The sequence below is a fragment of the Selaginella moellendorffii genome, unplaced genomic scaffold (assembly GCF_000143415.4).
Source record: "Selaginella moellendorffii unplaced genomic scaffold, v1.0 SELMOscaffold_102, whole genome shotgun sequence".
Classification (NCBI taxonomy): Eukaryota; Viridiplantae; Streptophyta; class Lycopodiopsida; order Selaginellales; family Selaginellaceae; genus Selaginella; species Selaginella moellendorffii.
In genome coordinates, this window is record NW_003314363.1 from 26,811 (window position 1) to 53,585 (window position 26,775).

At 53.7% G+C, this 26,775-nt stretch overlaps 10 protein-coding genes and 1 pseudogene across 14 annotated transcripts; 3 read left to right on the forward strand and 8 right to left on the reverse strand.

The window, feature by feature from the left end:
• The first annotated feature begins 71 nt into the window (after positions 1 to 71).
• Positions 72 to 1,670, forward strand: LOC9629350. Of its 4 annotated transcripts, none has more exons than XR_002990892.1 (8): positions 72 to 328; positions 557 to 608; positions 657 to 675; positions 738 to 802; positions 848 to 901; positions 950 to 1,377; positions 1,425 to 1,533; positions 1,581 to 1,670. XR_002990892.1 is itself a non-coding variant. In XM_024663762.1 (6 exons), the coding sequence occupies exons 1-6, from the start codon at positions 115 to 117 to the stop codon at positions 1,173 to 1,175; spliced, it is 630 nt and encodes a 209-aa protein (XP_024519530.1). In that variant the 5' UTR covers positions 72 to 114; the 3' UTR covers positions 1,176 to 1,544. The 4 variants fall into 4 exon arrangements, 1 of the variants encoding a protein (XP_024519530.1); XR_002990893.1 differs by having other exon boundaries at positions 108 to 206; positions 251 to 328; positions 950 to 1,533; XR_002990891.1 differs by having other exon boundaries at positions 950 to 1,533.
• A 391-nt stretch (positions 1,671 to 2,061) lies between these two features.
• LOC9629351 (serrate RNA effector molecule) lies at positions 2,062 to 4,753 on the reverse strand. The gene is made up of 12 exons (XM_002989916.2): positions 4,447 to 4,753; positions 4,331 to 4,386; positions 4,230 to 4,272; positions 4,098 to 4,172; positions 3,976 to 4,050; positions 3,870 to 3,917; positions 3,743 to 3,811; positions 2,950 to 3,693; positions 2,853 to 2,895; positions 2,572 to 2,804; positions 2,319 to 2,519; positions 2,062 to 2,270 (listed from the first exon to the last, which is right to left on the reverse strand). Exons 1-12 carry the CDS (start codon positions 4,722 to 4,724, stop codon positions 2,210 to 2,212), a joined length of 1,926 nt encoding a protein of 641 aa, XP_002989962.2. The 5' UTR covers positions 4,725 to 4,753; the 3' UTR covers positions 2,062 to 2,209.
• Positions 4,754 to 4,941: 188 nt separating this feature from the next.
• Positions 4,942 to 6,210, reverse strand: LOC9629963 (glucose-induced degradation protein 8 homolog). The gene is made up of 7 exons (XM_002989917.2): positions 6,123 to 6,210; positions 5,922 to 6,063; positions 5,718 to 5,865; positions 5,590 to 5,665; positions 5,430 to 5,541; positions 5,278 to 5,372; positions 4,942 to 5,231 (listed from the first exon to the last, which is right to left on the reverse strand). The coding sequence occupies exons 1-7, from the start codon at positions 6,138 to 6,140 to the stop codon at positions 5,190 to 5,192; spliced, it is 633 nt and encodes a 210-aa protein (XP_002989963.1). The 5' UTR covers positions 6,141 to 6,210; the 3' UTR covers positions 4,942 to 5,189.
• LOC112342239 (plant cysteine oxidase 4-like) lies at positions 6,204 to 7,341 on the reverse strand. Its single transcript, XM_024663761.1, has 5 exons — positions 7,082 to 7,341; positions 6,895 to 7,028; positions 6,678 to 6,825; positions 6,430 to 6,630; positions 6,204 to 6,364 (listed from the first exon to the last, which is right to left on the reverse strand). Exons 1-5 carry the CDS (start codon positions 7,191 to 7,193, stop codon positions 6,249 to 6,251), a joined length of 711 nt encoding a protein of 236 aa, XP_024519529.1. The 5' UTR covers positions 7,194 to 7,341; the 3' UTR covers positions 6,204 to 6,248.
• A 99-nt stretch (positions 7,342 to 7,440) lies between these two features.
• On the forward strand, positions 7,441 to 10,437 carry LOC9629964 (cell division cycle protein 48 homolog). The gene is made up of 9 exons (XM_024663758.1): positions 7,441 to 7,560; positions 7,616 to 7,781; positions 7,846 to 8,074; positions 8,130 to 8,896; positions 8,950 to 9,171; positions 9,225 to 9,296; positions 9,353 to 9,634; positions 9,692 to 10,051; positions 10,109 to 10,437. The coding sequence occupies exons 1-9, from the start codon at positions 7,514 to 7,516 to the stop codon at positions 10,391 to 10,393; spliced, it is 2,430 nt and encodes an 809-aa protein (XP_024519526.1). The 5' UTR covers positions 7,441 to 7,513; the 3' UTR covers positions 10,394 to 10,437.
• A 1,814-nt stretch (positions 10,438 to 12,251) lies between these two features.
• Positions 12,252 to 14,244, reverse strand: LOC9629353 (protein RTF1 homolog). Its single transcript, XM_002989918.2, has one exon. The coding sequence runs from the start codon at positions 14,207 to 14,209 to the stop codon at positions 12,320 to 12,322; it is 1,890 nt and encodes a 629-aa protein (XP_002989964.2). The 5' UTR covers positions 14,210 to 14,244; the 3' UTR covers positions 12,252 to 12,319.
• A 53-nt stretch (positions 14,245 to 14,297) lies between these two features.
• LOC9629965 lies at positions 14,298 to 18,335 on the forward strand. Its single transcript, XM_024663724.1, has 14 exons — positions 14,298 to 14,812; positions 14,862 to 15,126; positions 15,198 to 15,300; positions 15,356 to 15,818; positions 15,865 to 15,953; positions 16,002 to 16,267; positions 16,313 to 16,494; positions 16,555 to 16,708; positions 16,787 to 17,005; positions 17,060 to 17,407; positions 17,467 to 17,568; positions 17,623 to 17,832; positions 17,882 to 17,940; positions 18,006 to 18,335. The coding sequence occupies exons 1-12, from the start codon at positions 14,298 to 14,300 to the stop codon at positions 17,803 to 17,805; spliced, it is 2,889 nt and encodes a 962-aa protein (XP_024519492.1). The 3' UTR covers positions 17,806 to 17,832; positions 17,882 to 17,940; positions 18,006 to 18,335.
• A 903-nt stretch (positions 18,336 to 19,238) lies between these two features.
• Positions 19,239 to 20,767, reverse strand: LOC9629354 (1,4-dihydroxy-2-naphthoyl-CoA synthase). 2 transcript variants are annotated; one of them, XM_002989919.2, is made up of 8 exons: positions 20,509 to 20,767; positions 20,323 to 20,445; positions 20,175 to 20,276; positions 20,084 to 20,122; positions 19,875 to 20,021; positions 19,731 to 19,826; positions 19,552 to 19,674; positions 19,239 to 19,487 (listed from the first exon to the last, which is right to left on the reverse strand). In XM_002989919.2, exons 1-8 carry the CDS (start codon positions 20,746 to 20,748, stop codon positions 19,371 to 19,373), a joined length of 987 nt encoding a protein of 328 aa, XP_002989965.1. In that variant the 5' UTR covers positions 20,749 to 20,767; the 3' UTR covers positions 19,239 to 19,370. The 2 variants fall into 2 exon arrangements, with proteins under 2 accessions (XP_002989965.1, XP_024519447.1); XM_024663679.1 differs by having other exon boundaries at positions 19,731 to 20,021.
• A 3-nt stretch (positions 20,768 to 20,770) lies between these two features.
• Positions 20,771 to 22,519, reverse strand: LOC9629966. The gene is made up of 11 exons (XM_024663678.1): positions 22,398 to 22,519; positions 22,266 to 22,350; positions 22,026 to 22,204; positions 21,888 to 21,970; positions 21,791 to 21,836; positions 21,664 to 21,717; positions 21,551 to 21,605; positions 21,401 to 21,495; positions 21,279 to 21,342; positions 21,089 to 21,222; positions 20,771 to 21,026 (listed from the first exon to the last, which is right to left on the reverse strand). Exons 1-11 carry the CDS (start codon positions 22,476 to 22,478, stop codon positions 20,799 to 20,801), a joined length of 1,104 nt encoding a protein of 367 aa, XP_024519446.1. The 5' UTR covers positions 22,479 to 22,519; the 3' UTR covers positions 20,771 to 20,798.
• Position 22,520: 1 nt separating this feature from the next.
• On the reverse strand, positions 22,521 to 23,983 carry LOC9629967 (ASC1-like protein 3). The gene is made up of 6 exons (XM_002989921.2): positions 23,718 to 23,983; positions 23,450 to 23,643; positions 23,222 to 23,377; positions 22,981 to 23,166; positions 22,755 to 22,933; positions 22,521 to 22,691 (listed from the first exon to the last, which is right to left on the reverse strand). The coding sequence occupies exons 1-6, from the start codon at positions 23,868 to 23,870 to the stop codon at positions 22,675 to 22,677; spliced, it is 885 nt and encodes a 294-aa protein (XP_002989967.2). The 5' UTR covers positions 23,871 to 23,983; the 3' UTR covers positions 22,521 to 22,674.
• A 2-nt stretch (positions 23,984 to 23,985) lies between these two features.
• Positions 23,986 to 26,770, reverse strand: LOC9629968 (annotated as a pseudogene).
• Between the last annotated feature and the right edge of the window lie 5 nt (positions 26,771 to 26,775).

Genomic DNA, 26,775 nt, shown 5'->3' on the forward strand with positions numbered 1-26,775 from the left:
GGCGCAGCTTCAAGATGCCGCGGCATTGCAACCCTTTTACCCTAAAACTCCATGCAATGGAGGGGGGCTCGGAGGAGTCATCAGAGTTGGCGCAGCCCCTGCAGCTCGGCTTGGATGGCGATGGAGGCGAGGTGGAGGACTGTTTTGGTCCTGCAACAGAGGTGGCGTGGCAACCGAATGCGGCGCTGTGCCGAAACTTTGACAAGGTACGTGGTGGTGCCCGAGGACTCTGCTTTGATATCCGGTGCAGTTGAAGCTCCTTTACATCCAGTCCACGCAGCTCAATTTACGACTGCAAGTGACATGTGGAGTGCTGAGGAAAGAAAAGGTAAGGCGCTTTACCTCCTCTCATGCTCCCCGCTGTCTATAGGAAGAGATGCAGAAGAGATACTTCGCTGCTGCGGGTTTTGGAAGCGAGAGCGACAGGTGTACAGTTGCTCATTCTGTTTAATTACCTCCATCTGTGTCGTGTGTCAAGGCGTCCAGAAGATGCTGAAGTGCAAGCCAGTCCGTCGCCTTTGCGCACATGCACTCGCTGACGTTTATGTGTGTGCAGACGAGCGGAGGTTAACTCAACTTGAAGCATCCAAGAGAGCTCTCGAGGGGATGTAAGTCTCTTGCTCAATTGCTTCTCATCTCACTTTTTTGTGCTCCAGCAACGAGCCGGGAGGAATAGTAGGAGTCTGACCTGTATCCTATGCGCGCTGTGCTGTTAACACTAATGTCAATCATGGCAGTGTAAGCATTGCGACGGTAGAGTGTCCGTTATTTCCGGGCTGGAGCAAGCGGTGCAGCAGTTGAAGTAATATCGCCCCTCTTCTGGTGAAAGTCTCACTCGTTTTTCCAGGGACCGTTTACACACATTCGAAGTGAAACACGACAACGTCTCGCAAATGGGAAAGTAACTGTGACGCAATCACGGACCGGTTCTCACTTTGTGTGATACCAGGCAGGTGCAGGAAATGGAAGAGACCAGCGATGCGCTAGCCAGAGCTTGCCGTGAGGAGCAGAGGCAGAGGCAGATGTGTAAAGCCTTGGAAAGCGAAGTATGTGATCTTCGGGCTCTGCTTCGTGCCGTGGAGCAAACCAGTGCTGAAGCGGAACTCAGGCACCTGAACACAGTCAGTGCCCTCGTAAAGGTGGTGTACACACGTGGAGCCTGTCACCCTCTTTGACTGCCTGGAGGATGCAGGAGAAAGAGGGCCTACATGAGGAGGTTGAAAACTTCCAGCACAAATGTAATGTGCTAGATGCAAGCTTTGGCAAAGTGCAAGAGGAGCTTCTGGACGTGAGCACGAGGCTAGAGGAATCACGAGCCAAGCTGGGAGAAGCCGTCTGTAAGAATAACGACTCACAGGCCGAAGCAGCTAGCTACAGGTGGAGTTTTACTTGATTTGTTCCAATATTTCAACGTTTTAGAGCAGAGTTGAACGAGATGAACTCCAAAGAAAGCTAGATTCGGCGAGAGGAGACATGGCAGAGCTTGCGAAATTCAGAGAACTGGATCATGTAAATACCGTGGAACAAGTGAAAGTACGTCTTGTGGCTCGGAGATGCCTTTTTAAAAAACTTACATGCAGAGAAGCTGCGAGTCGTCGTGGCGGACGCAAGAGAACTCTTCTCAACAGAGGATATCCTCTTTGCGCCGCAAGATACATCAGCTGCAAGCGGTAATCCTTGAGACAGAGTTGGTCTATTTTGCAACTCTGACATCAGGTGTTTGCAGAAAGTCAAGCAGTCACACAAGCAAATGGCGAGGCTAACTTTTGATAGGAACGAGCTCCTGATCCAGCAGCAGGAGTACGAAGCGCAACTAAGTGCATTGCGGCAGGTACCTTCTTGGCTACAAGTTCGCCTGCTGAAATGCTGCCATTGCAGCACTCCTTCCGCATTCGAGCACCAGGCTTTCACCTCTCCTCACCCAAATCGAAACTTATCAGTGCGGAAATTAGTCAGGTTGCAGCACGTCAAGCTAGATACTTTGCCGATACCGCGCTGTGAATAATGTCCAAGAGGGAGCAGGCCTTTTGTCTCTTACATGCAGATAGTGATTGCAGGTGGTAGCAGACAAGAATGTGTTTTCGATTGTTTCATAGAGTTGAGCTAGAGTCAAATTTTATCCATTGTTAGACTCGTGTATGCAAAGTTCCCGCCGCAAGCATTACAAAATACAGTTCTGAAAGAGAAAAGAGAAAAAGGCTGGCCTCCACTATATGCTCCTATAATCAATCACTGTAACATCGTCTTCCGGCGCGTCAAGATCGTGATAGCTGCACGGCAGGGTTAGTTCAACAGAATTACGGAATGAGAAGAGAAACCTTCGCATGTGACGAGGGTCGTGCCTAACTGGAGGAACCATCTGCGGCGTCTCCAAAACACCCCGTCCCTTTCGTCCACGGTCACCACCATCAAATGAAGGATCAAATGGAGCGGGATGAAAAGGCTGCGGGCCGCCGCCGTGCTCTCTCCACATGCGCATGGTCACGTCAGGAGGAGCAGGGACAAATGGACCCAAGGGCCTGGCCACACAAGCTTGAGAAGGAGTGCACACGAAAACAAGGAAACACTCACCCCGCGCCAGGCACAGGCATCAACACTGGAGGAGGTATTTCCGAACCAAATGCTCCCCCGTGAATGTTGGTCCCACCAAAAGGATCAAACATTGGCTGCTCCGATGACGCTGGTCCGGCCCCTTCATATGGATAATCTCCAGCCGGCGATTTATCCACGTCCTCGCCACGGCCTCGACTCCTATCCGAATTTCCCAACAGACCGGGCCTACGCCTGTGCAGCCTGCTGTCCCTCTGAAACAAATACCACCAGGTTACGGACGTCATCTAGGCGAGGCTTACCTGGTTCGCTTGCACGGAGGCCACGCCAGGAGCATTAGGATCACTGTTTGGACACGTTTGGACATTAAACTCGGCAACTCGAGCATGGACGACGTACCTCATGTAGTTTTGATAGTAGAGCTCTCTTCGGAGTTTGGCCATGGACTCGTTTACAATCTCAGGATGCTTCAGCTTGAGATGCTTGTGTACAAATTCTGGTCCATGGAAAAGCTTCGAGCACCCAGTAGCCAAGCACCCATACTTCCATCCATACTTTTCGTCCCTTATTTTTCGTACGTAGGGTTCAAGCGCTTCTGACATAGACGCCTCCGACTTGTCCTTGCCAAGCATAGCTTCTACGGGGTCCTGGCCCTGCAATCGTGCCTGCCATGTAGAGTCCAGCTTTTTTTCCCATTCAGCCCGTGCATTGTCATCGCCTGCCTTCTCCTCCCCTCTGAGGTGTCGAAACCCTTTCGGCAGCTCACGTAGCTCCATCATTCCGTAGTAATCCAAACCGTGGACTCTCCACAGGTACGTGAGCATTACGTCCAGCAGTTCGATGCCTTCGAGACCCTTCACCTGGTTAGCCCCTCGAACTATAACAATAGGACCACCGGTTTCACTGCTCAAGTTCTGTTGCTCAGAAGAAAAGAGGATGTTTCCTTCTACACCCTTTTCAGTGTCCAGCTTTTTAACCAGCGCCTGCGCCTGTTCTATATCTATGGCCACCCTCTTTAAATCCGAGGAAGCGTGTTGTGCTCGTGGGATAGTATCCGCCTGACGGCCCCCCATTCTCTTGTCGTCGTCCGTTTCAACATCTGCGGTGGATCTGCTACCAGCAGCAGCAGCAGCAGCCGCCGTCCTACACCAAGCAATGTCAGATACGAACGGGAACACCTCACCCGACTCACATGTCCAAACTTCCAGCCTGCAGCTCCAAAATAAAGTCCCGTGCACTAGACTTCGCAGTTTCAATCCTCCTGCAACCACAAGCGCACACGTCAACAATAACTCTAGATTCCTGAGATCATACCGAACCTAGCCATAAGGGAGTCCAGCCGCGACGGATCGTACTTCTCCCGTAGCCTGGACCCGACGAAATTTGTGAAACGGATAACAATTGACAAGTCACGCGACTTCGTACCAGTCTTCCTCCTTGTGCTGCTCGAAATAGGCTCGCTTCTGAGTGGAGACGTATTCCGCTTTGTATTCCTCATACCTGCACAGCTAAAAGGTGAGAAGCTGCTACGGAAGCGAGGCAAAGACCTGCGCTCGGCTTCAGCGGGAAGAATGTCGTCCTCTAGCTCCACGATAAACTGCTTGTAAGACAAGAGTCCGTCCCTGCGCGCAGCGCACGATTAGAAAAAAAGGAGCGGCAGAGTTGGGCGAGGGAGAAACCTGCGAGGGTAGGCATCACCATACATGCTTCGCCCGGACCACTCTGGAAAAACAAAAGGTGACTGAGCATGTGGAAAGGAAAGGGGAGTATGAGAGCCCACCATTAGAACGATGGCGGCCGTAGTCACCACCATAGCCTCTACCAAGAATACCATCCCTGGAGAAATGAGGCAAGCTGAGTAGCGCAAGAGCGGAAAGAAAAGGTCAAGTGAGTTACCTTCCGCCCTCATAACCTCCCCGGTCGTCATCCCGTCGAGAGCGCTTGTGGGCGGCAGGAGACCTGCGGGAGGGCGAATGGCGTCGATCCCGGTGAGGCAAGGGAGGCGGGGACAGGCTCTTGCGGCGCTTGTTGTGCTTGTCGTGACGGCTTGCCTGCCTGCTCTCATCCTCACCTCGCCTCTTGCTGTCACCTGCGTCGTCGGCAGCTCCCCCTTTGCGCCGCTCCGCGGTGTCCCTGGGGAGTGGCTCCGGAGGCAGATCCATGACATCCGCCATGGCCAGACTACTTTAGGGTAAGAGTGCGGGAGATTAGGGCTCAATATTAAGGCTCTAAGATTTTGGTCCAACGGGATTGATACATTTGAGTTGCCGCTCGGATATGGTGGGAGAATCTTATTTCGGGATCTTCCCGCATGGATGGATGGAAGGCTGTCCACGAGTTGAGCAAGACGCCTTTCAAGCCTGTTGCTGTCTGAGCGGCTGGAAACAAGAGTCGAAGAACTTGATCTCACAGAAAGTCCATTCCAAGCGTTGCACGCCACCTTTCTCGTCATTCATGTGATACGCGAGTGGAAGAAGGCAAGTCATTTACAGTGGAAGGTCTTCCCGTTGGAAGAGGCCATGCAACTCTCGGAGTTGACGCCCTGATACAGCGCAGATATGGACCAGGACTTTGTTGCGTCGAGATATTGTGTATTTCAAAACGCTTTCTTCTCGACGCAGCTCCACTTGGCGAGATGACTATGCCAAGAAGGTCCTCAACGTAAAAGACGCATGGAGGTCCTAAGAAGCGCATGAGAGAAAGGCAGAGAATGGGATGAGGCCCTACCTTTCCACCTTGCTCCTGCTGTAGCCGCTGAGAAACGAGAGTGAACTGCTGGAGAAGTCTCTCCATGGATGTGTAACTGGGAAGCTTGCCATGGTCTGAAAGAAGGGACAACAAGAGGGTGAGGGGCGATGGCAGGGAAAGCAGCCGCTTGCCTAGGAGCGCCCGATTCAGCATGTCTGCGATGTTCTGCCTGTAGTCCACACTGAGCAGCGAGAACAAGGGCGACGTCTCTGGTTCCGAGTATGCCAGTAATGCCATGCAGTCCTGTCACCCTGGGCTCAACCCCTAACAAGAACAAACGGTTCAAGCTACCTGGAGTTTATCGACGTAGTGCTTCTCCTTCCCAAAAGGCGTTAGCTCTCGCTGTGCAAACTCCAGAGCACCTATGCTGGAGGTAGATAAACAAAATAAGGACGAGAGAAGCGAAAGAAGAAGCTTACGCGTTTCTAGACCGCACGAGCTCTATAAAGTGGAGAGTGAGGAGATCGAAGTGCAAGTCCTTGTTGTCTAGTAAGAGGCCTGGAGCGACTCCATTGGTGAGATCAATAGCCTTGAGTGGCTCCCCTCCCATAACATGGTTATAGATTGCTGCGCGGGCACCAGCGTGAGTACGAGAGGAGCATGTGGGGCTGGGGATGCCTTACGCTTTCTCCTGTCGATGTCCATGGAGAAGTCAGCAGAGCAATTCATTTCCGTGGACGCTATGAAAGCCTCGGCTGTTTCTTTGAAGCAATTGTGGACCAGGTAGCCGAGCAGGACTTTTTTGACATCGTTGTCATCAACCTTCTGCAGCAGCGAGGAGTTAATAGCGCAGCTCGAGCCCTAGGCTAATCGAGAGGGCTTACCACGTTCTCCACATCCATGACCGCGCCGCGCCGCGCCGCGCCTTTCCCCCCTTCCACACAACCTAAAAATTGCTCTACTTAGGTAACAAAAATCTTTGGCATTTTTTACACACAAGGCGCTGATATTCAAATCGATGGAACAACCTTTGGCCCCCTGTAGTTCCCCCTGTGAACCACAAACTCGCTCGAAGGTCTGAACTCCTGGAGGTGAACGAGATGCGCCTCGGCGCTGTCCGTGGCTTCTGCACGCAAGTAACTGCAGGGGTTGGTTGCAAGGCGTACGTGTTTTTATGGAGGAGACACCCACCTGGGGAGGTGGCGGCGGCCAGGCGGTAGTAGACGCAAGGGCGGCCGGCAGTGGTGTGGTATGGCGGCGCAAGGACGTCCAGAACCGCGCAGGAGGTGACCGCCGTGAAGGAGTGGATGTTGCCCCCGGACGTCGGGTACAGGACGGCGGTGTCACAGGGCGCCACCAGTACATGGTCCTTGACGGGCATCGCTAATCTGGCTGGGGGGACATGACATGTAAGCTTGGAAATCGCAGATTGCCCTTACGTGTGGAGGAGGCCGTGTGGTCCGAGGGATCTACCCAGTCGTACGACTTGACGTGCATGGAGCCATAGATCAGCTTGCTCAGCACGGTCATACCCGGATGGTTGTGGAGAGGAAGGGCTGCCGACTGCGGCAGGCAAAAGATTCCCATCTGTGCTACCACCATCACGGCTTAGCTTGCTCAACCAACAGCGCGTCAACAGATCTCTCAACGACTTACAGAGAACTTGTTGCACTCGTAGAGATGCAAGTAAGTGATTGCCGGGGCGGCCGATTCTGGTGGCTGGTCGGTGGAGCGTCCATTTCTCTGGCAATTGTCCTCTTGGAGGCCGAGATCGGAGCACTTGATGTCGTCTGGGAGCGGGGCAAGGCAGTAAAATCAAGGCGCAGCAGTGTGAGCAGCTTACCCAGAACAGCGCGTACCCGTGCAACAGCTTCGGGGGCTGGCACGCCTTGGACGCACGAGAAGGAGGCCTTGCACACCTCGTACAGCTTCTGGACGGCCGTCATGGCCGTCATGGCGGCGACCGCGCGAGGATGCGAGTGCCCTAAGCTGCTTACTTTTCCATGAATTCCACTGCTTTGCCTACATTCCGAGAGGTAAACTCTTTACGTTTTATGTTTTAGGGCGGATCTGACAACGTGGCGGTGGTGGCGGCTCCGCCCCCCCCACCCACGCAGCCGCCAATTCTCCCTCCCCTCGCTCTCTCGGTCGTGGCGAGTTCGATACCCATTGGCACCAGATTGTTCTAGAAGCATTTCATGGAATATTCCCAGGGTATAAAGGAGACTGTGCTGTATGCGTGCTAGGGTTTGGGTCATTTCAAGGGTAGGTAGCCATGGCGGTGACCGATTCAAGCTCGAGCAAGGCAGAGTCTTCGGATCCGTATGTGCTTCTATTCACTTGAATCGTTTTGATCTCCTTGCCTTTCTGGCCGCAGGAAGGGTTCGAAGCGAGACTATTCCACTGCCATCCTGGAGCGCAAGAAAGCCCCAAATAGGCTCGTTGTCGACGAAGCAACCAACGATGACAACTCGGTTGTGGCTCTGCATCCAGAGACCATGGAAAAGCTACAGCTGTTCAGGGGGGATACCGTGCTCATCAAGGTATGTGGCTTTTGTTTGCCTCCCTCCTTCCTGACGGCGGGGCACAAATCTCCGAAAATTTCAGGGCAAGAAGCGCAAAGACACTGTCTGTATTGTTCTGGCAGACGACAGTTGCGAGGAGCCTAAAATCCGTATGAACAAGGTGGTCCGAACAAACTTGCGGGTGAGGCTCGGTGATGTGGTTTCTGTGCATCAATGCGCGGATGTCAAGTATGGGAAGCGAGTTCATATCCTTCCCGTCGACGATACAATCGAGGGGCTCACTGGGAATCTGTTTGATGCGTACCTCAAGCGTAAGTTTTGGTACACGTTTGTGACAGCTCCTCACTAACAGCTTGGCCTGTGCAGCATACTTTTTGGAAGCTTACCGGCCTGTCCGCAAGGCTGATCTCTTCCTTGTGCGCGGTGGCATGAGGAGTGTGGAGTTCAAGGTTGTAGAGACGGATCCCGGCGAGTATTGCATAGTTGCACCGGACACGGAAATCTTCTGCGAGGGCGATCCTATCAAGCGCGAGGACGAGGAGAGGCTTGATGAAGTTGGTTACGATGATGTCGGTGGGGTGCGGAAGCAGATGGCCCAAATACGTGAGTTGGTGGAGCTTCCCCTCAGGCACCCGCAGCTGTTCAAGTCGATTGGTGTCAAGCCTCCCAAGGGAATCCTGCTCTACGGGCCTCCAGGGTCTGGCAAGACCTTGATTGCCAGGGCCGTGGCAAATGAAACGGGGGCCTTTTTCTTTCTCATCAATGGTCCTGAGATCATGTCGAAGCTGGCTGGGGAGAGCGAAAGTAACTTGCGCAAGGCGTTTGAAGAGGCGGAGAAGAACGCTCCATCGATCATATTCATTGACGAGATAGACTCGATTGCACCTAAGAGGGAGAAAACACAAGGAGAAGTAGAGCGCCGAATCGTGTCCCAGCTGCTGACTCTGATGGACGGTTTGAAGAGCAGATCCCACGTTATTGTCATGGGAGCAACTAACAGGCCTAACAGCATCGATCCGGCTCTGAGGAGGTTTGGTCGTTTTGATCGGGAGATAGATATCGGTGTTCCCGACGAGGTTGGCCGGTTGGAAGTTCTCCGCATCCATACCAAGAACATGAAGCTCGCGGAAGACGTAAGAAACGTGTTTGGTATTGATAAACTTACAACTGGCATTTGCTTCTGCAGGTGGATTTGGAGAAAATTTCTCACAATACGCACGGCTTCGTTGGCGCGGACCTTGCTGCCCTATGCACCGAGGCGGCCCTGCAGTGCATCCGTGAAAAGATGGACGTGATTGATCTTGAAGACGAGACTATAGATGCCGAAGTACTCAGCTCAATGGCTGTAACGAACGAGCACTTTCAGACAGCTTTGGGAACGAGCAACCCTTCTGCACTCCGTGAGACGGTACGTGTGTCATCTATTATTCTAGGACACTAGTAATAATGTGTTCCTTGTAGGTGGTTGAAGTGCCTAACGTTTCCTGGGAAGACATTGGTGGCCTTGAGAACGTCAAGAGGGAGCTTCAAGAGGTGAGTGTTTGTTATGAGCTGGATGCGGCTGATTTCTTATGCCGGAATTTGTGCAGACTGTGCAATATCCAGTTGAGCATCCGGAGAAGTTTGAGAAGTTTGGGATGTCGCCGTCCAAGGGAGTCTTGTTCTATGGGCCTCCTGGATGTGGAAAGACCTTGCTTGCGAAAGCAATCGCAAACGAATGTCAGGCAAACTTCATTAGTGTCAAGGGTCCAGAGCTGCTAACCATGTGGTTTGGGGAGAGCGAGGCCAATGTTCGCGACGTGTTTGACAAAGCTAGGCAATCAGCTCCTTGCGTGCTCTTCTTCGACGAGCTAGATTCCATTGCGACACAAGTAAGCGCATTCCGGTCTTTTTATGGTTTTATCTAATACGCAAGTTGGTTCCTGCAGCGTGGTAGCAGCGTTGGTGACGCAGGTGGTGCAGCCGATAGAGTTTTGAATCAGCTGCTGACTGAAATGGATGGGATGAACGCTAAGAAGACGGTGTTCATTATTGGTGCGACAAACAGACCCGACATTATTGATCCTGCTCTACTTCGTCCCGGTCGACTGGATCAACTTATCTACATTCCTCTTCCGGACGAGGCATCCAGGCTGAGGATCTTCCAAGCCGCGCTTCGCAAGTCGCCGCTGTCTAAGGATGTGGATCTCGAGGCTCTTGGGAGGTATACTCAAGGTTTCAGTGGAGCTGACATCACCGAAATCTGCCAGCGTGCTTGCAAGTATGCCATCAGGGAGAACATAGAAAAGGTACGTTCCCTGTTCATGGAGTTTGGTTTTCTGTGTTTGAACGAGAAGCCTTTCCAGGACATTGAGAAGGAGAGGAGGAGAGCAGACAACCCAGAGGCTATGGACGAGGACGAAGTTGATGAAATAGCGGAGATCAGGCCCGCTCACTTTGAGGAGGCTATGAAGTTCGCGCGGAGAAGTGTGAGCGACGCTGACATCCGGAAGTACCAGGCCTTTGCCCAGACTCTGCAGCAGTCTCGGGGATTTGGATCCGAGTTTCGTTTCCCAGACCGTCCAGCAGCTGCAGGCGGCGACTCTGCTTTTGCCACTGCTGCTGCAGAAGACGATGATCTCTACAACTGATGGATAAATTCTCGTGAACGAAGTGATGATTTGTGAGTGGAAAACAGTCTTGAACGGTTTCAGGTGAGGAGGAGCACGAGCGGGATGATGGCGACGAGGGAGAAGGTGGCGAGGAATGAAGAGAGCTTGAGAAGCGAGTGGAGGGCGGGCGGGAGCAGCGAGACGAGGACGAGGGCGAGCACGAGGAGCAGCGAGAGGCGCTGGAAGGGAGGCATGGTAGCATTTAGGGCTTGTCCACGTGGCAAAAAGAGGAGGCGTGGTAACCGACTGGCAACAAAGCGAGAGGTTTAAGCGTGTAGATCGAATTGTCATGGAGCTTGCGAGCAACGTAATCAAGGAGCGATTGGCGTCGCTGGGCATCTCCTTGGCACCCGTGGCCGCGGACAAGACAGCACCGGACGTGCTGCTGGTTGCCAGGAGAGCTGCCCACAGCTCTTGCCGCGATGTGGTGCGAGTACTGGCGCACTCGAGCGTGCTCAAGAAGGAGTGTGACTACTTCCGGGAATGGTTCATCGACTACGACGTGCGCATGGCGGAGGAGCGGCGGCGCAAGGCGCTTGTAGCGGACATGGTGCAGAGTGTGATGAGGAATGTGGAGGAGGAGGCGAAAGTGAGGCAGGCAATCACCGGCATGCTGGAGGGCGTCATGACCAACGTGATTGAGCTCCACAAAGGCGACGAGGAGGAGGAAGCAGCGCACGGAGAGGAAGCGGCAGAGCGTAGGCCTGGCGTCGCGGCGGCGGCGCCAGAGGAGGAGGTGGAGGTGCAGCGGTATATAGTCATAGAGAAGCTCGAGTGGACAGCCCCTGTCCTGCACGCCATTCTGGAATGGCTGTATACGCGCTGCTGCCACATCGATGTGGAGCATCTGTGGGCAGTGTACGAGGCGGCGGACAAGATGGTGCTGAGCAGCTTGAGCGGAGCCATCCGCGACTACAGCAGTCCGCATTACCTCCGGTACGCGCTGGACAAGGAGGAGGATCGTAAGGCCCTCCTCAGGCTGTGCTCCAAGGCGCGGTGCGCGGAGCTTGGGAGCCTGCGAGTGCTGTGCGAGAGCCTGTCCCGCTCGCCCATCTCCTCCTCCTTCTGCATGCTCCTCCACACGGCAGCCATCTCGTACAGGCGGCCATCCTTTCTGCCCGAGGGCCTCTACACAATGTTGGGACATCCCGTGTGCTGTCTCAAGGAGGCCGAGCCGCTGGAGCCTCTCAAGCCGTACATCACCCTCGTCCGGGAGTCGGGCTGCCGCTTCCGCAGGAGAAAGGTGGCGGCAGCGAGCGGAGGAGTAGCGTCGGCCAAGATGAAGGACGTGGAGTGGCGGATCATGGACCTGGGCAGCAATGCTGCTCGATGCTGCCACACCTTGTTCCGCTACTCGGCGGAGGTAAGCTTCGAGGCGGCCACAAAGGCTGGCATGCTGGTGAAGCCGGTGCGCCAGGAGACGTTTAGCCTGAGGATGGTGACGGGCTCCATGGTGAGCAGCATCATCAAGTGCGCGCTGGGCAAGGCCATCCCAGCCGCGGAGCTCAAGGTCAAGGAGGAGAGGGGATCGGGCTACTATATCCGCGGCCCCAGCTACTGCTTCTCGCTGCTGCTCCAGGGCGAGCCCTCCATGATCCTGGTGGGTGCCAAGGCCATCCCCCATGACATGATCGGCCGTGCGGCACTGCGGATCAGGAATCCCTCGGAGCGCACCTTTGCCAGATTCCTTCCCGCCATGAGGTCCTTCGGCGTCGACTTTGAGGCCAACACGCTCTACATCATCAAGCCGCTACACAGCATCATCCGCATTCTCGAGTTTGTGGCGGGCGTCAGCCGCGAGGCCTTCACCCCGCTCGAGTTCGAGAGGCATGTGGTGGAAGTTGTCGAGGCCACGGATCCTTTTTAACCACAAAGCAATACAAATACACACCACCTTGCTTTTGCTTAGAGCAGCCCCCGGCGGCGCTTGTAGTCGTTGACTGTGAGCGTGAGGCTGTGGCGCCGGCCGTCGTCGTCGTCGACGCGCACACCGTAGTGAGCTTCCATCTTCCGCTTCCGCTCCATGAAGGCCATGGCTGCTCCCTGCCCGCCTTTGAAGCGCTCCAGTGCGGCCAACGATATGGGCAAGTCGAAGTCGTGCAGGCTAAACATCTTGGAGAACTGGCGCCCCATCAGGCGGCCATTGCCAGCCTTGGTCAGCTCCTGCAAAAAGCCCGCCCCGTCTTTACCCGCCTTATCACCCCCGATGGCTTCGCTGTGCTCCTCCGCTGCGGTCTTTGGAGCGTCCGACTTGTAGTAGTTTTGTGACCTTGTCCACCTCCGGGAGAAGGGATCGTAGCCCGCTTCGCCCATCTTGGCCGCTGGCTTGAGTTCCGACGCGTTTTTAAAGTTTTCAAACCTGTTCCTCCGGTTCATCATCTCGATACGTTCCGCCTTTTCATTCTTGGTTTGCTGCTTGGACGCCAGAGACTCGAGCTCCTTGAGCTTCTCGTGCAGCCGCTCTATCTGCTCCTGGTCTCCCTTGCCTTCAGCGACGCTCAGCTCCTTCATCACTCTTTCCTTTTCCAGCGCCAAGTTGGACGGCCTCGCCGATGCCATCTTCTTCTCCTGCAGCATCTGCTTCACTGCTGCAGCCGAGTAGACGAAGGAGGCGATCTTCTCCAGGGCCTCGGCCTTGTCCCTCACCGCCGACTTGCTGATGCCGGGAGAGTCCGACTTGGCCACCTCCGCCTTCCATGCATCGATCTCGTCGTCTGTAGGGGCCTGGTCGGATGCTCGAACCATCTGCCAGCGAGCCGCCGAGGAGTCGTCCCCCCACGTACAGTTGAGATACTTGTGCGTGGTGCGGTTTTCAAACTTGTAGGGCTTGTCCGGCTCCGTAGCATCCACATTCTTCACGAGGCACAGGCGGTACATGCTTGTGCCGCTGTTGGACATGCCGATGCCAATGCGCACGAAGCATCCCACGATCACCTCCTCGAAAAACGGCTCCATGAACCACTTTGACAGCTTGGACCTCCGGATGGTGATCTTCCTGATGTCCTCGTTGTCGGGCAGGCTCACTCGCCCCCCTCGCTCGTCGTCGTCGTCCTCCGAAGGTACGTCGCTGCGGTTGGATTCTCCTCGGCTGCTCTCCTCGTCGTCGTCGTCTTCGGAATCAGCATCAGAGTTGGAGCTCGGGCTGGCGCTGCGGCGGGGCGGCGGAGCAGCCGCACCACCTGCAACATGCTCCCGTCTCTTCCTCTGCTGGTGCTGGTGCTGGTGCTGGTGCTGATGCTGCTGCTGTAGCTGGCTCGCGTCCTGCGACCTCTGCCTCTTGGCCACCAGCTCGCTCAGAGCGTTGGTCTTGGAGGTTTTGGTGGTTTCCCTGCCCGAGGACCTCATCCGGGACGAGGGTGGCCCGTCCCTCTTCCGCTCCTCCTCTGCAATGCGCGCCTCGGTCGACTTCTTGAGGCTGTAGTTGTCTCGCTTCTCCGACCTCTCGTGCAGGATCATCTCCCTCTCCAGCTCCGTCATCGCCTCCAGCTTCCGCTTGTCCTCGTCGTCCTTGTACAGATCACTCCCAAACGACAGGTCGCTCCCGGAGCCCTCGTCCCTGTCCCCGCCATCAAACCTCTTCTTGAGTGGCATCTTGGAGCCGCCCTTGCCCTTTTTGTCGTAGTCGTCTTCATCCTCCTCCTCGTCCTCGTCAGAGCTGGAGCTGGAGCCTCTCCTGGAGCTTCTCTTACCATCTCTCTTGCTGGCGGCGCCGCTGCTAGCGTTCGTGTTGCTGCCGCTCTTGCGACCAGCAGCGGCCAGGAGCATGTGCTCCAGATCGAGGGCGTCGTCCGCCATGGCCACTCCTCTGACCTAATACTAAGATGAGCTCAAAAGAGCTCTACTCGTTAGGGTTTTAGAGGAGTGTGCGAGTCCTAGGCGGCGTATGGCGTCGGGGGAGGGCCATAGCGAGGGAGCGGAGGGGCACGGGGCGCCGGGCCAGGGCGCGGGCAGTGCCAGCAAGGCGGAGGAGGAGGAGGAGGGGGAGGAGGGTGACGATGTGATCGATGTCTCTCCCTCAGGCTGCTGCGCCTCGTCGCTGGCGTGCGTCCCAGCTGCAAAGTCCCAGCGGGCCAAGCAAATGTACGTGTTTGACAACGTTTTCACCCTTTTGCCACGCTCTCTTCTGCAATTCACGAGCCTCCGGGTCCTCAAGGTCTTCTCCAACGCCGCGCGCTACTTCCCCGACCTTGACGACAACTGCTTCCCCCAGTTGGAGCAGCTCCAGGTGAGGGCATCTCCACTGGGACTGTCCAGCCTTTTGCCGCTTGGGAAAATGCCCGCTCTCAAGACGCTCGAGCTCCACCAGCTTCCGCTCCGCCCCTCTGCGTCCTTTCTACCAGCCGAAATTGCCAACCTCCAGGAGCTCCGACGGCTTTCGGTCTGTCACTTCTCAATCTCGTAAGTCACTCCTCCTTCTCTGTTTCACATCCAAACGCTCGCTTTTCAGGTATCTACCACCAGAAATTGGATCTCTTCACAGCCTCCAGGAGCTGGACTTGTCGTTTAACAAGCTCAAGCTCTTACCCAAGGAAATATCCGGATTGACATCACTTAAATCGCTCAAGCTCTCAAACAACAAGCTGGGGGAGCTTCCTTCGTCTATTAGTACAATGCTTTCACTGGCCACCCTTGATGTTGGCCATAATAGACTAACTTCGCTCCTCACACTGGATCTGCAAGCTATGACTTCCTTGCAAGAACTAAATGCTCAAGTAGGCTTTAGCGGTACTTCAAGCTTCCTACTTTGGTTCGTTTCTCATCTATCTCTTCTCCTCTTGTGCAGTTTAATAAGTTGCAAGCGACTGGAGAGATTCCAACATGGCTCAGGTGCAACTTTGAGGGTAACGAGTGGCTGCAATTTTATTCGGAGAGAAAAAAGGCTAAAGGTAATTTACTGTCTACTTTATTTTTGAAAGGAACGTAACTTGATGGATGGAACAGGATCTAGGAACTCCGGCAATCGGTCAAAGCTGGGAGTTGAAAGCAGGCGGTGCAAGACATTGGGGTCTGCGATACCTGAGGAGATGGTGCTCCTGGATTCTGGAAACTACCGGACTGTTGACAAGAGAGGAAGCGCAAACGAGCTTGGGGAAAGTACAGATTTGCCGCTACAAAGCAAGCAACTAACAGTGACAGAGAAGGCTGGCACTCATGCAGGTTCGACTCACAAGAGGCTTGGGCATTGTCCTGTTGAAGGTAATCCAAAGCCTAGCAAGCGTCGGAAGGCAGCTGAGAAGTTCTCTGAGGTGTCATACAAGTACAGCAAAGATTCTTTCTGTGGTTTCGATGACCATCTTGTGGATGGTTTTTACGACGCGGGCAGGGACCATCCTTTTCTTCCGCTGGAAGCCTTGGAAAATGAGCAGTTCAGTTTCAACAGGCGCGAGGTTATACTGGTCGACAGGTAGGCACACGTTCTAAAGCTGCAAATTACAAGCTGGTACCTGCAGAACCAAAGACGAGGATTTGGACGCGATGGCTTCATCCGCTAAACAACTGCTTGTTAGTCTTGGACCTGGCGGGGCAACATTTGAGCATGGTTCGAGTGACTTGTACAACGTTGCAATGCTGGCCTTGTTCGTGTCAGATTGTTTGGGTGGGAGCGACAAGACGTTGAATGTTAAAATCATGCGGCGCACTGCACTTGGTTCTACGTCAAGTATGCCCTTCGTATGTTCGTGCTGCGCAACAGGGCCAAGCGACAGTGGTGCCTCTTTTTCCGGTGCGCTTCCAAGCATGCGTACACTCAGTGACGAAGCAATAAGACATGTTAAGCTTAAGAGGAACTCCAACGTAGTACCTTTGGGATCATTGCCTTATGGCGTTTGTCGGCACCGGGCAATACTCATGAAGGTATGTTCTAAGCATTGTGTGCTTTATTCACGTCTTGTTTTGCAGTATCTTTGCGATCGATCGAGTCCCGTTATTCCTTGTGAGCTAGTGCGGGGATATTTGGATTATATGCCGCATGCTTGGAACGTTGTTCTTGTTTGTAGGGGTGGTGTTAACGTCAGGATGCTTGTCGACGCGTGTCGTCCTCTTGATATCAGGCTTGAAAGCGATCCAGAGTATTTCTGCCGGTTCGTTTCGAGGTTTTCCATTTTCGTTTTGTTTAAACAAAGTTTTTATTTCCTCTCTAGGTACATTCCAACCCGGCGGATACATGTGCAGCCTAGGGTGGTGGAGCTAGGCAGCGGGACGTTTTTGCCTCTGTTTTACGAGGAGATTGGTTTTGGTGCCTCCGGTGCAGAGGTTAGGAAATGCAGCGTTGGAGGTCATACGGCTGCTGCAAAGGTAAAACGTGCATGGAGATTTCGTTTTTTTTTTTTGTTTTCTTTTTTCTCACTACAAACCGTGTCCTTGTTCTATCAGATCCGGCAGCTGGATTCTACGGTTGTCAAAGAATCATCGGATGGTGGGTGGCTCAGTGAGTTGCGCATACACTGTAGCATCGGAGAGCATCCCAATGTTGTCGCGTTCTATGGTCATCAGCTATCTTTTGAATCCGCTGCGTCGAATGGCGCAAACAAAAAGCTGGACGCTCCTCAGCTGGTTATATTTATGGAGTATGTCAAGGGCGGGTCGCTAGACGTGAGTTGCTGGTTGCAAAATTTCCTGGTTTGCCGTACTAATTTGTTTTTGCAGAATGTTATCACTCGCTTCTCAAAAGATGGCTGCCTCTATACACCGCCCCGATTAGCAATAAATATTGCTGAAAGTGTAGCTCAAGGTCTGGTTTGGCTTCACTCAAGGGGGATCATCCACCGTGACATCAAAAGCAGTAACATACTGGTAGATTTGGATTCTCCTGACAATAGACCGGTAGTCAAGATTTGTGACTTTGATAGTGCCGTTCCTGTGGGTTCCTCGTCTATCCACACCTGTTACTTGGCACATCATGGTCTACCCCTTACTGATGTCTGCGTAGGCACTCCTCGATGGATTGCTCCAGAAGTGCTGGGTGCTATGTATACTCGTCAGCAGTACGGGCTGGTAAGCCTCCTCTTTCCAAACAATCATAACAGACATCATTCATGTCTGTGTGTCTACAGGAAGCAGATATGTGGTCTTTCGGCTGTTTCATCTCAGAATTGTTGACACTAAACGTTCCTTATGCGGGAATCGGGGACAATGAAATTCACAATCACATCAAAGTAAGTGTAGTAGTGACGATATTGTCGTCTCTTTCTCATGCTTTTGTGGGGCAGGCTGGAGAGAGGCCCTCGTTAACGTGGAAGCTTGATGAGATTGTCCTTGAGCCAGCCGTTGGCGGCGACAAAGATTGCCTAGATGCTTTGATACGTCTGTATGAGTCATGCACAGAGCTTGATCCTGGCAAACGGCCAACTGCACAAGAAGCTTTGTCGTCTTTACAGAAGCTGGTGGAATGAGGAAGATTCATCATCCGACCCCAAAAGGTATGCTTTGAGCTGCACTGGTATTGATCATATTCATGTTTTTCAGCAGGCATTTCTTGTTGTCTTGCGAAAGGGAATATCGCACAGATTGTTATATACATTTGGAGGGTCAGTTTCTTTGCGTCTATATTTTATATTTTATACAACTTTCTCATTTTGTTTAATTACAACAGCTATCAACAATTGAAGTTGAAGCAAAGCAGGCATCAATGAAGATGGAAAGGCAATCAACCGATGCGTTTGATCCGCGAGCTGCCTTTGCTGCAAGGGATACCCCGTTGGATCCGATTTATGGGTCTATAAAAGTTAGCTCTTTCATAAGACGTGAGAAGACAAGCCATGGAGGGAGGCGGCAGTAAGGTGGCCAAGTTTGCTCCCCGGGTGGATATGATGGGAATGAGCTTGCAATCGTCAACAGCCAACAGGGCGGTAGTAGATGTCCTCTTTGCGATCTTGAATCCTCACCCGGTGGAACTTAAGCTGGTGGAAGTTGAGTTTGCGTTTGAGAAGGAAGACGACAGTGAAGTTGCGCTTGTGAAGCTGGTCCAGTATCCCAGTACAATTCAAGCGTGCTCCTCGACGCTGATGATGGTGCCAGTGGAGTTGAAGCAGGCAGATGTCAGTCACGTTGCATCGCACACAATGAAGGCTCAACTCAATTTTAGGCCGAACAGCATCAGCGATTTTTTCACGGTGAGTGTGGGTAAGGTGAAGGACTTTTTCAAGGTGCTGCAACCAGAAGGTGGACGGGCTTCCGGGTACGTCAACGGGGTGCACATTTCGTCCCTTTCTCCCGAGGAAGTCAAATTCAGCATCATTCTGCGAGTCTCCAACGGCAACACCATCCCAGTGGAGCTTGAAAGAGCGGAATTCGCTCTGGAGGAGGAGAGCAAGGTCAAGGTGGCTGATAAGGTGGTGCGCGCACTCCAGACCATCAATCCCAAGAGCCAGAAGCGAATCGAGATCGGCCTGACGGTCGGGAAGGAGGAAATGAAAGGGGCTTCTCTTCCAGCTCCAGGCAACATGCTGAGCCTGAAGCTTAGGATGGACTTTTGGTTCAAGGATTCCTCTCACGGCGAGTACAAGATCTCTCAGGACAAATCCGTCTCTTTCCCAGTGCTGGCTCCCGCAGCAGCCCAGGTGAAGGAGGTGGTGTTTGAGCACGATGCTTCTGGCGTCCCCGTTGCCAGGATGCAGCTGCAACTCAAACTCGTCCCCATCAAGCTCAACGCCATACCTCACCTCGACTACACGATACGCCACACCGCTTCTATGAAAGAGCCCGTGGCCAAACTCGCGAGCTGGTCGCTCCTTGGGCACGGTGACGCGACGACATTGGAAGAGGAGATGGCGGTGGAAGCTGTGTTGCAGCCCCTGGACGATTCAGCATTTGGCTCGGCACTGTGGGAGGTGTTTTGCGACAGAAGCACCAACTACACGTCCACCGTGACCATCGAGGGGAATTCCCTTGAGTATGGTACAGTTCGCATGTAGCTAGCACCTCTCCATTCTCGTTGAATAACAAGAAAATATTTCGTTCATGGTAACCTGGGAACCTTGGAAAAATTGGGCTGCCTGCCCTCCAGATAAGACTTCCTCCCTTCCTCGCCCTCTTCAGAGCCGTAGAACAGAAGCGTCGCGTTTCCAGCCAGCTCCTGCACATGCATCACGCATGCAGTCGAGTGATCCAGCAACCAAGAAAATCGCGGAAAATCACACCTGAAGGCCCGCATGCCCGTCTTCCACGGCGTTGAGCGCAGACTTGAGAACCCGGATGGCAGTGGGGCTATTCTTGAGCATTTGACGGCACCACTTGATTGTCTCCAGCTCCAGCTCCGCAACCTTTTAAAAAAGAAAATGTATATAGCATGACCGCGGCGATTGCTCGACCGACTTACAGGCACCACCGCGTTGACAAGGCCCATCTCCAGGGCTTGCTGCGCATCGTAAAATCTCGCCAGGAACCACATCTCTCTCGCTCGCTTCTGCCCAACCTGCAAAGTAGCAATTGTAGCACCACTGGCATGCACGCACAGACTTACCAACCGGGCCATGATGCTACAGCCATAGCCAGCGTCAAAACTGCCCACCTTAGGCCCAGTCTGCCCAAACATGGCATTGTCCGCAGCGATAGTTATGTCGCACACCATGTGGAGGACGTGACCTCCACCAACGGCGTAGCCAGCAACCTGCTCTAGAGATGATGAAGGGTGCTTCCATCCAAAGCAAAGCAACGAAATCGACTGCTCACCATTGCGACGACGGGCTTAGGGAGCCTCCGAATTTGCATCTGTGACACAGGTCATGACTCTCAACTGGAGATGTAAGAGCTTGTTGCTTGCCTGCAAGTCCAAAACGTTGAGACGCGCATTGTTGTCTTGACCGACATAGCCATGCTTTCCACGCACTGATTGATCACCTCCACTGCAGAATGCATCGGTCCCCTGCAAGAGACATACGTAGAGCTAAATATAAGGCGAAAGCTACTACCTGGCCTGTTAGTATCACCACTCCCACGTCCTTGTCGTCTCGAGCGGCAGACAATGCACGCTGCATCTCGGTAACTGTTCGAGGAGTGAAGGCATTCCTCTTGTGCGCTCTGTTGATGGTGATCTGAGCATACAGTTGAAGAAAGGATGAGCACAACTAGTACTCCCAAGCCACTCCCAAGCTTACTTTTGCTATTCCTTCTCCAAGAGCCTTGTGGTATAGCACCTCCTCTAGCTCTGGGCCGTCGCCTACCCAGGACTTGAGCCACACTACCCTCTCGCAAGAGATATCCCCGTGACGGCGTTCATAGCTACTTTGGCTTCGTCTGCAAACCACAGCTTCCAGCCTGCAACTTGAATCCTCGGTCAAGGGTGGTACCAGATGAGAAGAAAGGCGAGCGAGGCGACAGCGTGACTTGTCCGCCATAGCCAACTTACTGGGCGTTATCCACACCAATCACTAAAAGCTTGCATTACCTATGTTTCGTGATCATCGTTATTGTCAATACCGCCTGGCACTATTCTATACCAGATGCGCAGAAATACCGCGAGCATGCCTTCAATCGCGTCACAGATCGTATCGGTGATCAACGTGACTATATATGTGATCACAGTGACGATGAAATTCCAAAACGAGCCCGGCCAGTAGTATGGATGGAGCAAGCGAAAGAGCAAACTGATGACAAGCCTCGGCTGCCTGCCCACCTGTATACCCTCCAGCCTATCAGAAACTCGCGTTGCTCGTGCAAAACCTCCAAGCCACTCACCGGGAACAGGCAGTCTAGTGTATCCCAGGCAGCGTGCCTCACGGGTCTTGTGGGATACATCGGCCCACCGGGTGAGGTAAAACTGAAGAGCGCTGTTTTCAGACGTGTACTTGTTGTCACTCTAAGCTCCTTCCCTATCAGACGCGGCGACATTGTGAGGACAAGGAGAAAGCAGCACGGGTCCACACACCTTTGAGTGCCTTTGCGCTCCACAGGTAGTGAAGTAGCACCGGTTCAACCTTCACCTTCTGCAGCTGAGGAAAAACGAAAGCGTAGCATACAGCTCCAGTAAGCATGGAAAGATGAGAATACCTGGTCGGTCAGCTCTATGACAAACACGTCGGCCGCCGCTCCATTGTACCCAGGCACAAGAGGAAACCTGCTTAAAAAATCATCCAGCCCATCGGCTGCAACTTACACACACGTTACTAGGTGCATGGAGTGAGAGCGAAACAAATCCACCTGGCTCGTAGAAGAAGAAAAACCTTGCCAAAAGTAACGCGAGCTCCCTTCGACTCTAAGTGAATGCAGGCAAACTAATAAGCACTGAATTCACGCCAGCCATGCTTGCTTACTTGTAGGGGAAACTTATTGAGTTGGTCGGACGACAGAGCTGCCTCCATTGTGTACTGCAAAAGGCAGGAAGGAAAAAAAAAAAAAAACCAAGAGAGATCTGGCACTTATACAAAGAAATCTGGTTACGTGATAGAGAGAATGAAATCGTGTCACGTTGCCCAATAGATCAATCCTGCCATGCAGGGCATGAGAGAGAACGTGTGCAAAACAACGCAAAACGTACCAGAAGATGTTGCTGGCACCCTCGATGAATGCGGTGGTGTAGCGGAGCAAACCATCCGAGGCATCCGTTGGAATCTCGAATAGCTTTGAGCAGGAGAGTCACAATCATCAGCAATCTGTCGAGGCGCAAAATTCATACCCATTGATAGAAGACGAGCGCAAAGATTTGCGATGCGAACGACTGGGTCCACAGCTGTACAAACAAGGGAAGGAGGGGCTTGGCATCCTCGGGGATCTGCGCGTAGTGCTCCGCGAGGACTTCATAAAAGCACTTCCTGCCCACGAACAGGTGCTCAGCATCTTGTCCATACAAGAGTTCTGTCCAATCCAAAAGAATCCAAGAGCCTGGCTGCGTAAACTAGAAGCGCGAACTCACTACCTTTTGCACGATCGTCCACTTCGAGAGCTACATCAGTGAAGAGCTGCCTGAGACAATCTCCGCGCTGGGACGGCAAGCTGATCGCCTGGATAGAGAGTGAGGAGCTCCTGCTGGCAGTGAGACTTGAGTTACCTTGTGCAGCTTGCGGAGGAGCTGCTGCGTGAGAGCCGTCCGGTAGGCCGACTTGGGGAGGGGGCGGTGGCGGTCCGACATGACATCTCTCTCCGCGGTCCTTGCCCTACACACCTATATGTGTTGTGTTTGAGTGATCCTCGCAAAGTCATTAAAAAAGCCATGCATGATATGTACAGAGAGTGAGTATCATCATCTCTAGCCGATCAAAAACCAATATCAGTGTTTGATATTGAGAGGGGGGCACACAATCTTGAGAGCTGGATTGGATCGCTCCTCAATCGTCTTCGGAATCTGTGGAACCCAATGTGTAAACGGACCTGAAAGAGGAGAGGAGAGAGGGGTTTGATTACCTACCTGATCTTACATCGTCCCCCACGGTGCCGTTGTTCTGGAGCTGCCTCAACACCATCCGGCAGATGAGCACCCACCAGTAGACGTGGAGCACCAGCAGCGACATGAGCATGGTGTTGAAGACATAGTAGATCTTGACCGTCTTGACGTTCCGGAAGTCGAGGAACTCCATGCAGTGGTAGCTGCGAGAGTGCGAGTCAGGAATGGCAACCGCAGGGAGCGTGCGTACCTGGTGCTCCAGATTATCCAAAACGGGAAGTAGATGAGTCTGAGGAGGAGCCACGAGAGCGCAAACAAGGCAAACGCAATGCTGGCCCCGACATCGCTGCCCGAGTACTTGAGCAGCTTGGCGGACTCGAGCAGCACGTCGCTGGCATCGTGAAGGGCCAGCACCAGCGAGCCCGCCCGGAAGCAGCTGGAAGATGACACCATAGATTACATACATTGTGAGAGACCTATCATGCACGTACCCGGTGATGAAGGAGCCGGCGATCAAGACGATGGTAATGACATGGTGCGTCATCATAACGCTGAAGTCCTTCCTCCGCGTCTCCCACACGAGGAGCGCGGCAACGCTGTACACATAGAAGCCACCTTGGAACGTGTAGAGGAGCTTGAGCTCGTGCCTGCGGCAAAACGGGGACGATGGATGGATTTTCATCCAAAAGAAACGAAAAGAAGATTGGCTGGGCACTCACTTCATGGTGTGGCCGGGCCATCGCTCCCAGTAGCCGTGGCTGCTGGCAAACCACGGCTCCCTCGCCGTCGCATACAGCGCAAATGCCTCCGACGCCGTGTAGTATGTTAGCTTCCACATGGACTCGGTGGCCTTGAGCAGCTTTTTCTTCCGGTCCTTCACCTTCCTCGGGTAAATGAAGCACGCCGCCAGCCTCTGCGGTGGAGATCATGGATCAAGGCAGGCAGATATATGAGATCAGATCTACACGCGCGCACGCACGCACGCACCTGGTAAACCAAGGCATCCAAAAGCCAGCGTCCCAGCGGGAAGGCCAGCGCAAAGTAGAGGGCCAGGTAGTAGTCACTCCACTCGGGATAGCTCTCTCCTGCGCCGCCTCCTACCATTACCATTGCGGCCCTGCTCCCCGCCTCGCCGGACATAGCGACATTACCTATCCATCCACGCGCGCACCCGATCTCGCCCTCGCCCCACGCCTAGACCCAATCTCCACCTCCGCATCGCGGCTAAGTGGCCGAGCCGACCCATGGACATGGGAAAAGGGAATATGCCCAGGCTTAAATTATAAACATGTGAAAAGTATATATAGAGCACACTTTGCTCACCAAGCCAAAACAACCCAAAACCTCCCTACCTCACGTCCTCAAGTCATCGGACATTCCCGATGGGATGCAATGCATGCTGAGTATCTCCGGTGTTGCACTCTTGGCAACCTGAGCATCCAGCACAATCATCTGCAACACCAACACTGTGTCATGTCATGGCTTGAGCTCGCAACATCACCTGTTGGTACTCGAGGTCGAAGCGCATGAAGCCGTCGTTGCAGTTGTCCACCATATGAGCCAAGTGCTTCAAGTTCCGCACCGCCGTGCCATTGAACGCTATTATCTGCCGCGCAACAGTGTTAGGCGCCTCCTTCTACACGCTACCGGCACTGGCAGCTTCGGCGTACCTGCGTGTTGACAATGTCTTCGTACCCAATGTTCGCATCCGCTGCAAGGACCTGGAAACTCATCCCTGTCAACTCAATTCGGCTTCCCCGCTTCTCACCTGAGATATGACAACTAGCTGCTCGTCTTCAGTCTGTGCAAAGTTGTGCATGAGCTTATCCAGTAACTTCACCGGAGCATCGTAGTCATAGTCCTTGCCATACTGCCAACACAGCTGCTTCCACTCAGTGTCTTCAATGGGAAGAAAAAGGCTGTCTCGGAAATCAAGTACTACGCAGGTCCTTCTTACCTCTGACCGTAGATAGGGAACCGAGACAGCGGCAAAAACAATCCCCGCAACAATGTAGTAGGATGGGGGCCTTCCTTTGTTGTGTGCAGGGACCAGGCGTTTTGGAATCGTTACCTCGACAGCGTTTTCAATTATCTGTCCACTGCGAAGAACTCTCACCCGAGCACGTTGCCCAGTATACTTTTGCGAGACCAGGTATGTAAAACCAATCCGCTCTCCACTTCTGAAAGGAACTGTAAAAAACTGTCTTCAGTCGGAGAAAGAAGAAAAAACAGAAAAGTATAGAGGTACGTACCAGTTCCATCGTTGGCAATGTCGACTCCATCAAAACTCAAGAGAATATCCGACGAGCGTAGGTGTCTGGCTGCCGGAGCCGTTGGTTCCACTCGGCGTATACGAACACCCTTTTGGTTTGCCTTCATTCCGACCGCTCTCCGAAGATCCGGATTTTCCATCCTTTGCCATTCAATACCCAACACGGGAAAACCTTCAGAGGCAGAGCAGAAGTTATATGCTAGCAAAGCAGAAGCCTTGACGAGGAGAGATACCTGTGTAATGCCCGTGGCGTTCGTAGTCCATAATAAAATGACTAATGACAGGCGTCGGGATGACATATCCAATGTTCTCGCAGTCTTCGTGCTTGAGAGACTGGAACGCAATCCCAATGCACTGTCCCCTGTCGTTGAAGGACGGACCACCCGAGTTTCCAGCGTTGATGGCTGCATCTATCTGTACGTACCAAAGCATGAGAGCACGTACCAAATATTACAGGGATCGGGTCGCTCACTTGCACGCCCAGCAGTTCGCTAGCGCCATGGACGTAGGACGTGATCTCAATGCGCGATACAACACCACTGGTGACCGAGATTGTGTCGCCGCCGATGGGATAACCGACAACAGTGATGGGGTCCTGCAACCTGGGCAAAGCGCCAAACTCCACTGGAGTCACTCCCCTCCAAAACGAGTCATCGTTGATGGTTAACATGGCTGCAAAGCAGAAAGCGTTTGTTTTGTTGTTCCTGGCGGAAAAACGACTCTTTTGCTGGCTTCCGTTATCCTCGGTGGTCGAAGAAGCAAGTAGCGCCTAGGACTGAACCTTTTGAGCTGACGAGTGCTCACCTATGTCGCATTCGGTTCCAATGGCAAGGACAGCCGCAACAAACTTGATATCCGAGCCCCGCCTCTTCACCTTCACCTGCGTGTGGTGCTCGACGGAGTGTGCATTGGTGAGAACTCGGTTGCCACCGATTATGAAGCCACTGCTGTTGGTGCTGAACTGCCGCTTTCGTTGCCAGGGAAGCGAAAAGTTTGGCTCCGTATGGATACAAAACACCTTGACGACCGCGTCCAAGAAAGGCAAGTCGTCCACCTCCTCGGCACCAAACTCGGCGTCGTCCAGCACCACGGTAGGAATGGGCGCCTTGGAGGAGGTCTGCGAGCTGGCCTTGGCTCTGGTTGGCTTGGGAACGCCGGCACCGCTCTTGCTGGACGACGACACCTTGCCTTGCTTTCTCTCCGTCAACAGCTTGCCCGAGCTGCTAGCCTCGCCGCCAGCCTGCTTGGGTCTGATTCCATTACCGGCACAGTCTAGAGCCCGCTGCCACTGCCTCTTGCTCCGCTCCGTCGTGGCCATGGGCAGCACCGTATGAAGCATGTCCGTGTCGTCACCCTCCTCGCCGTGCAAGGCGCACGTCTCGAGGTGGCCTGCCGTCACCCTGGAGCTGGAGCTGGAGCTGGAGCTGGGCACCTCTCTCCTCCTCCTCTTCCTTTGCGTGCCACTGGCAATAGCTTCTCCGCCAAATACTGGGATGGCGGGCCTTGGCACGCGCCTCCCACAACCATTTACCTTGAACCTGGTTGCGTGCTGCCTTGGCGTCGCCCAGCCCCCGAGCTCCAACCACGCTTGGCTCCGCTTCCGCCGCCTGTTGCTACCCGCCATGGCCGAGCGCACGCATTTGCATCCTCAGCCCAGCCTCCACTCGTGCTGCGCGATCTACTACTGCGAACCAGGTCCATGCCCCCGCCGCGCGACGAAGAAACTCATGTGGCGCATCAGCCTCCCAGCTGCGCAGGCAGCGGCCACAGTGC

What these genes read in the sequence shown, in the direction of transcription:
- LOC9629350 (XM_024663762.1), top strand. Translation starts at nt 115, where the DNA reads ATGGCGATGGAGGCGAGGTGGAGGACTGTTTTGGTCCTGCAACAGAGG. An exon ending in CAAGCGGTGCAGCAGTTGAA is followed by an intron (nt 803 to 847) that starts GTAATATCGCCC and finishes TCGTTTTTCCAG; the next exon opens with GGACCGTTTACACACATTCG. An exon ending in AACGTCTCGCAAATGGGAAA is followed by an intron (nt 902 to 949) that starts GTAACTGTGACG and finishes GTGTGATACCAG; the next exon opens with GCAGGTGCAGGAAATGGAAG.
- LOC9629351 (XM_002989916.2), bottom strand. Translation starts at nt 4,724, where the DNA reads ATGGCGGATGTCATGGATCTGCCTCCGGAGCCACTCCCCAGGGACACC. An exon ending in TACTATCAAAACTACATGAG is followed by an intron (nt 2,896 to 2,949) that starts GTACGTCGTCCA and finishes GTGTCCAAACAG; the next exon opens with TGATCCTAATGCTCCTGGCG. An exon ending in GACCCTCGTCACATGCGAAG is followed by an intron (nt 2,271 to 2,318) that starts GTTTCTCTTCTC and finishes CCTGCCGTGCAG; the next exon opens with CTATCACGATCTTGACGCGC.
- LOC9629963 (XM_002989917.2), bottom strand. An exon ending in GGACATCGACAGGAGAAAGC is followed by an intron (nt 5,866 to 5,921) that starts GTAAGGCATCCC and finishes GTGCCCGCGCAG; the next exon opens with CAATCTATAACCATGTTATG. An exon ending in CTCGTGCGGTCTAGAAACGC is followed by an intron (nt 5,666 to 5,717) that starts GTAAGCTTCTTC and finishes ATCTACCTCCAG; the next exon opens with CATAGGTGCTCTGGAGTTTG.
- LOC112342239 (XM_024663761.1), bottom strand. Translation starts at nt 7,193, where the DNA reads ATGACGGCCATGACGGCCGTCCAGAAGCTGTACGAGGTGTGCAAGGCC. An exon ending in CCACACGGCCTCCTCCACAC is followed by an intron (nt 6,631 to 6,677) that starts GTAAGGGCAATC and finishes ATGTCCCCCCAG; the next exon opens with CCAGATTAGCGATGCCCGTC. An exon ending in GGCCGCCGCCACCTCCCCAG is followed by an intron (nt 6,365 to 6,429) that starts GTGGGTGTCTCC and finishes ACTTGCGTGCAG; the next exon opens with AAGCCACGGACAGCGCCGAG.
- LOC9629964 (XM_024663758.1), top strand. Translation starts at nt 7,514, where the DNA reads ATGGCGGTGACCGATTCAAGCTCGAGCAAGGCAGAGTCTTCGGATCC. An exon ending in GTTTGATGCGTACCTCAAGC is followed by an intron (nt 8,075 to 8,129) that starts GTAAGTTTTGGT and finishes TGGCCTGTGCAG; the next exon opens with CATACTTTTTGGAAGCTTAC. An exon ending in CTTCTGCACTCCGTGAGACG is followed by an intron (nt 9,172 to 9,224) that starts GTACGTGTGTCA and finishes TGTTCCTTGTAG; the next exon opens with GTGGTTGAAGTGCCTAACGT.
- LOC9629353 (XM_002989918.2), bottom strand. Translation starts at nt 14,209, where the DNA reads ATGGCGGACGACGCCCTCGATCTGGAGCACATGCTCCTGGCCGCTGCT.
- LOC9629965 (XM_024663724.1), top strand. Translation starts at nt 14,298, where the DNA reads ATGGCGTCGGGGGAGGGCCATAGCGAGGGAGCGGAGGGGCACGGGGCG. An exon ending in CGGGGCAACATTTGAGCATG is followed by an intron (nt 15,954 to 16,001) that starts GTTCGAGTGACT and finishes TGTTCGTGTCAG; the next exon opens with ATTGTTTGGGTGGGAGCGAC. An exon ending in GTCATACGGCTGCTGCAAAG is followed by an intron (nt 16,709 to 16,786) that starts GTAAAACGTGCA and finishes TTGTTCTATCAG; the next exon opens with ATCCGGCAGCTGGATTCTAC.
- LOC9629354 (XM_024663679.1), bottom strand. Translation starts at nt 20,748, where the DNA reads ATGGCGGACAAGTCACGCTGTCGCCTCGCTCGCCTTTCTTCTCATCTG. An exon ending in TGGTGATACTAACAGGCCAG is followed by an intron (nt 20,277 to 20,322) that starts GTAGTAGCTTTC and finishes TGTCTCTTGCAG; the next exon opens with GGGACCGATGCATTCTGCAG. An exon ending in TCAACGTTTTGGACTTGCAG is followed by an intron (nt 20,123 to 20,174) that starts GCAAGCAACAAG and finishes CCTGTGTCACAG; the next exon opens with ATGCAAATTCGGAGGCTCCC.
- LOC9629966 (XM_024663678.1), bottom strand. Translation starts at nt 22,478, where the DNA reads ATGTCGGACCGCCACCGCCCCCTCCCCAAGTCGGCCTACCGGACGGCT. An exon ending in TCAATAAGTTTCCCCTACAA is followed by an intron (nt 21,606 to 21,663) that starts GTAAGCAAGCAT and finishes GCATTCACTTAG; the next exon opens with AGTCGAAGGGAGCTCGCGTT. An exon ending in TTTCTTCTTCTACGAGCCAG is followed by an intron (nt 21,496 to 21,550) that starts GTGGATTTGTTT and finishes TGTAAGTTGCAG; the next exon opens with CCGATGGGCTGGATGATTTT.
- LOC9629967 (XM_002989921.2), bottom strand. Translation starts at nt 23,870, where the DNA reads ATGTCCGGCGAGGCGGGGAGCAGGGCCGCAATGGTAATGGTAGGAGGC. An exon ending in TGGCCCGGCCACACCATGAA is followed by an intron (nt 23,378 to 23,449) that starts GTGAGTGCCCAG and finishes GTTTTGCCGCAG; the next exon opens with GCACGAGCTCAAGCTCCTCT. An exon ending in GCCGGCTCCTTCATCACCGG is followed by an intron (nt 23,167 to 23,221) that starts GTACGTGCATGA and finishes GTCATCTTCCAG; the next exon opens with CTGCTTCCGGGCGGGCTCGC.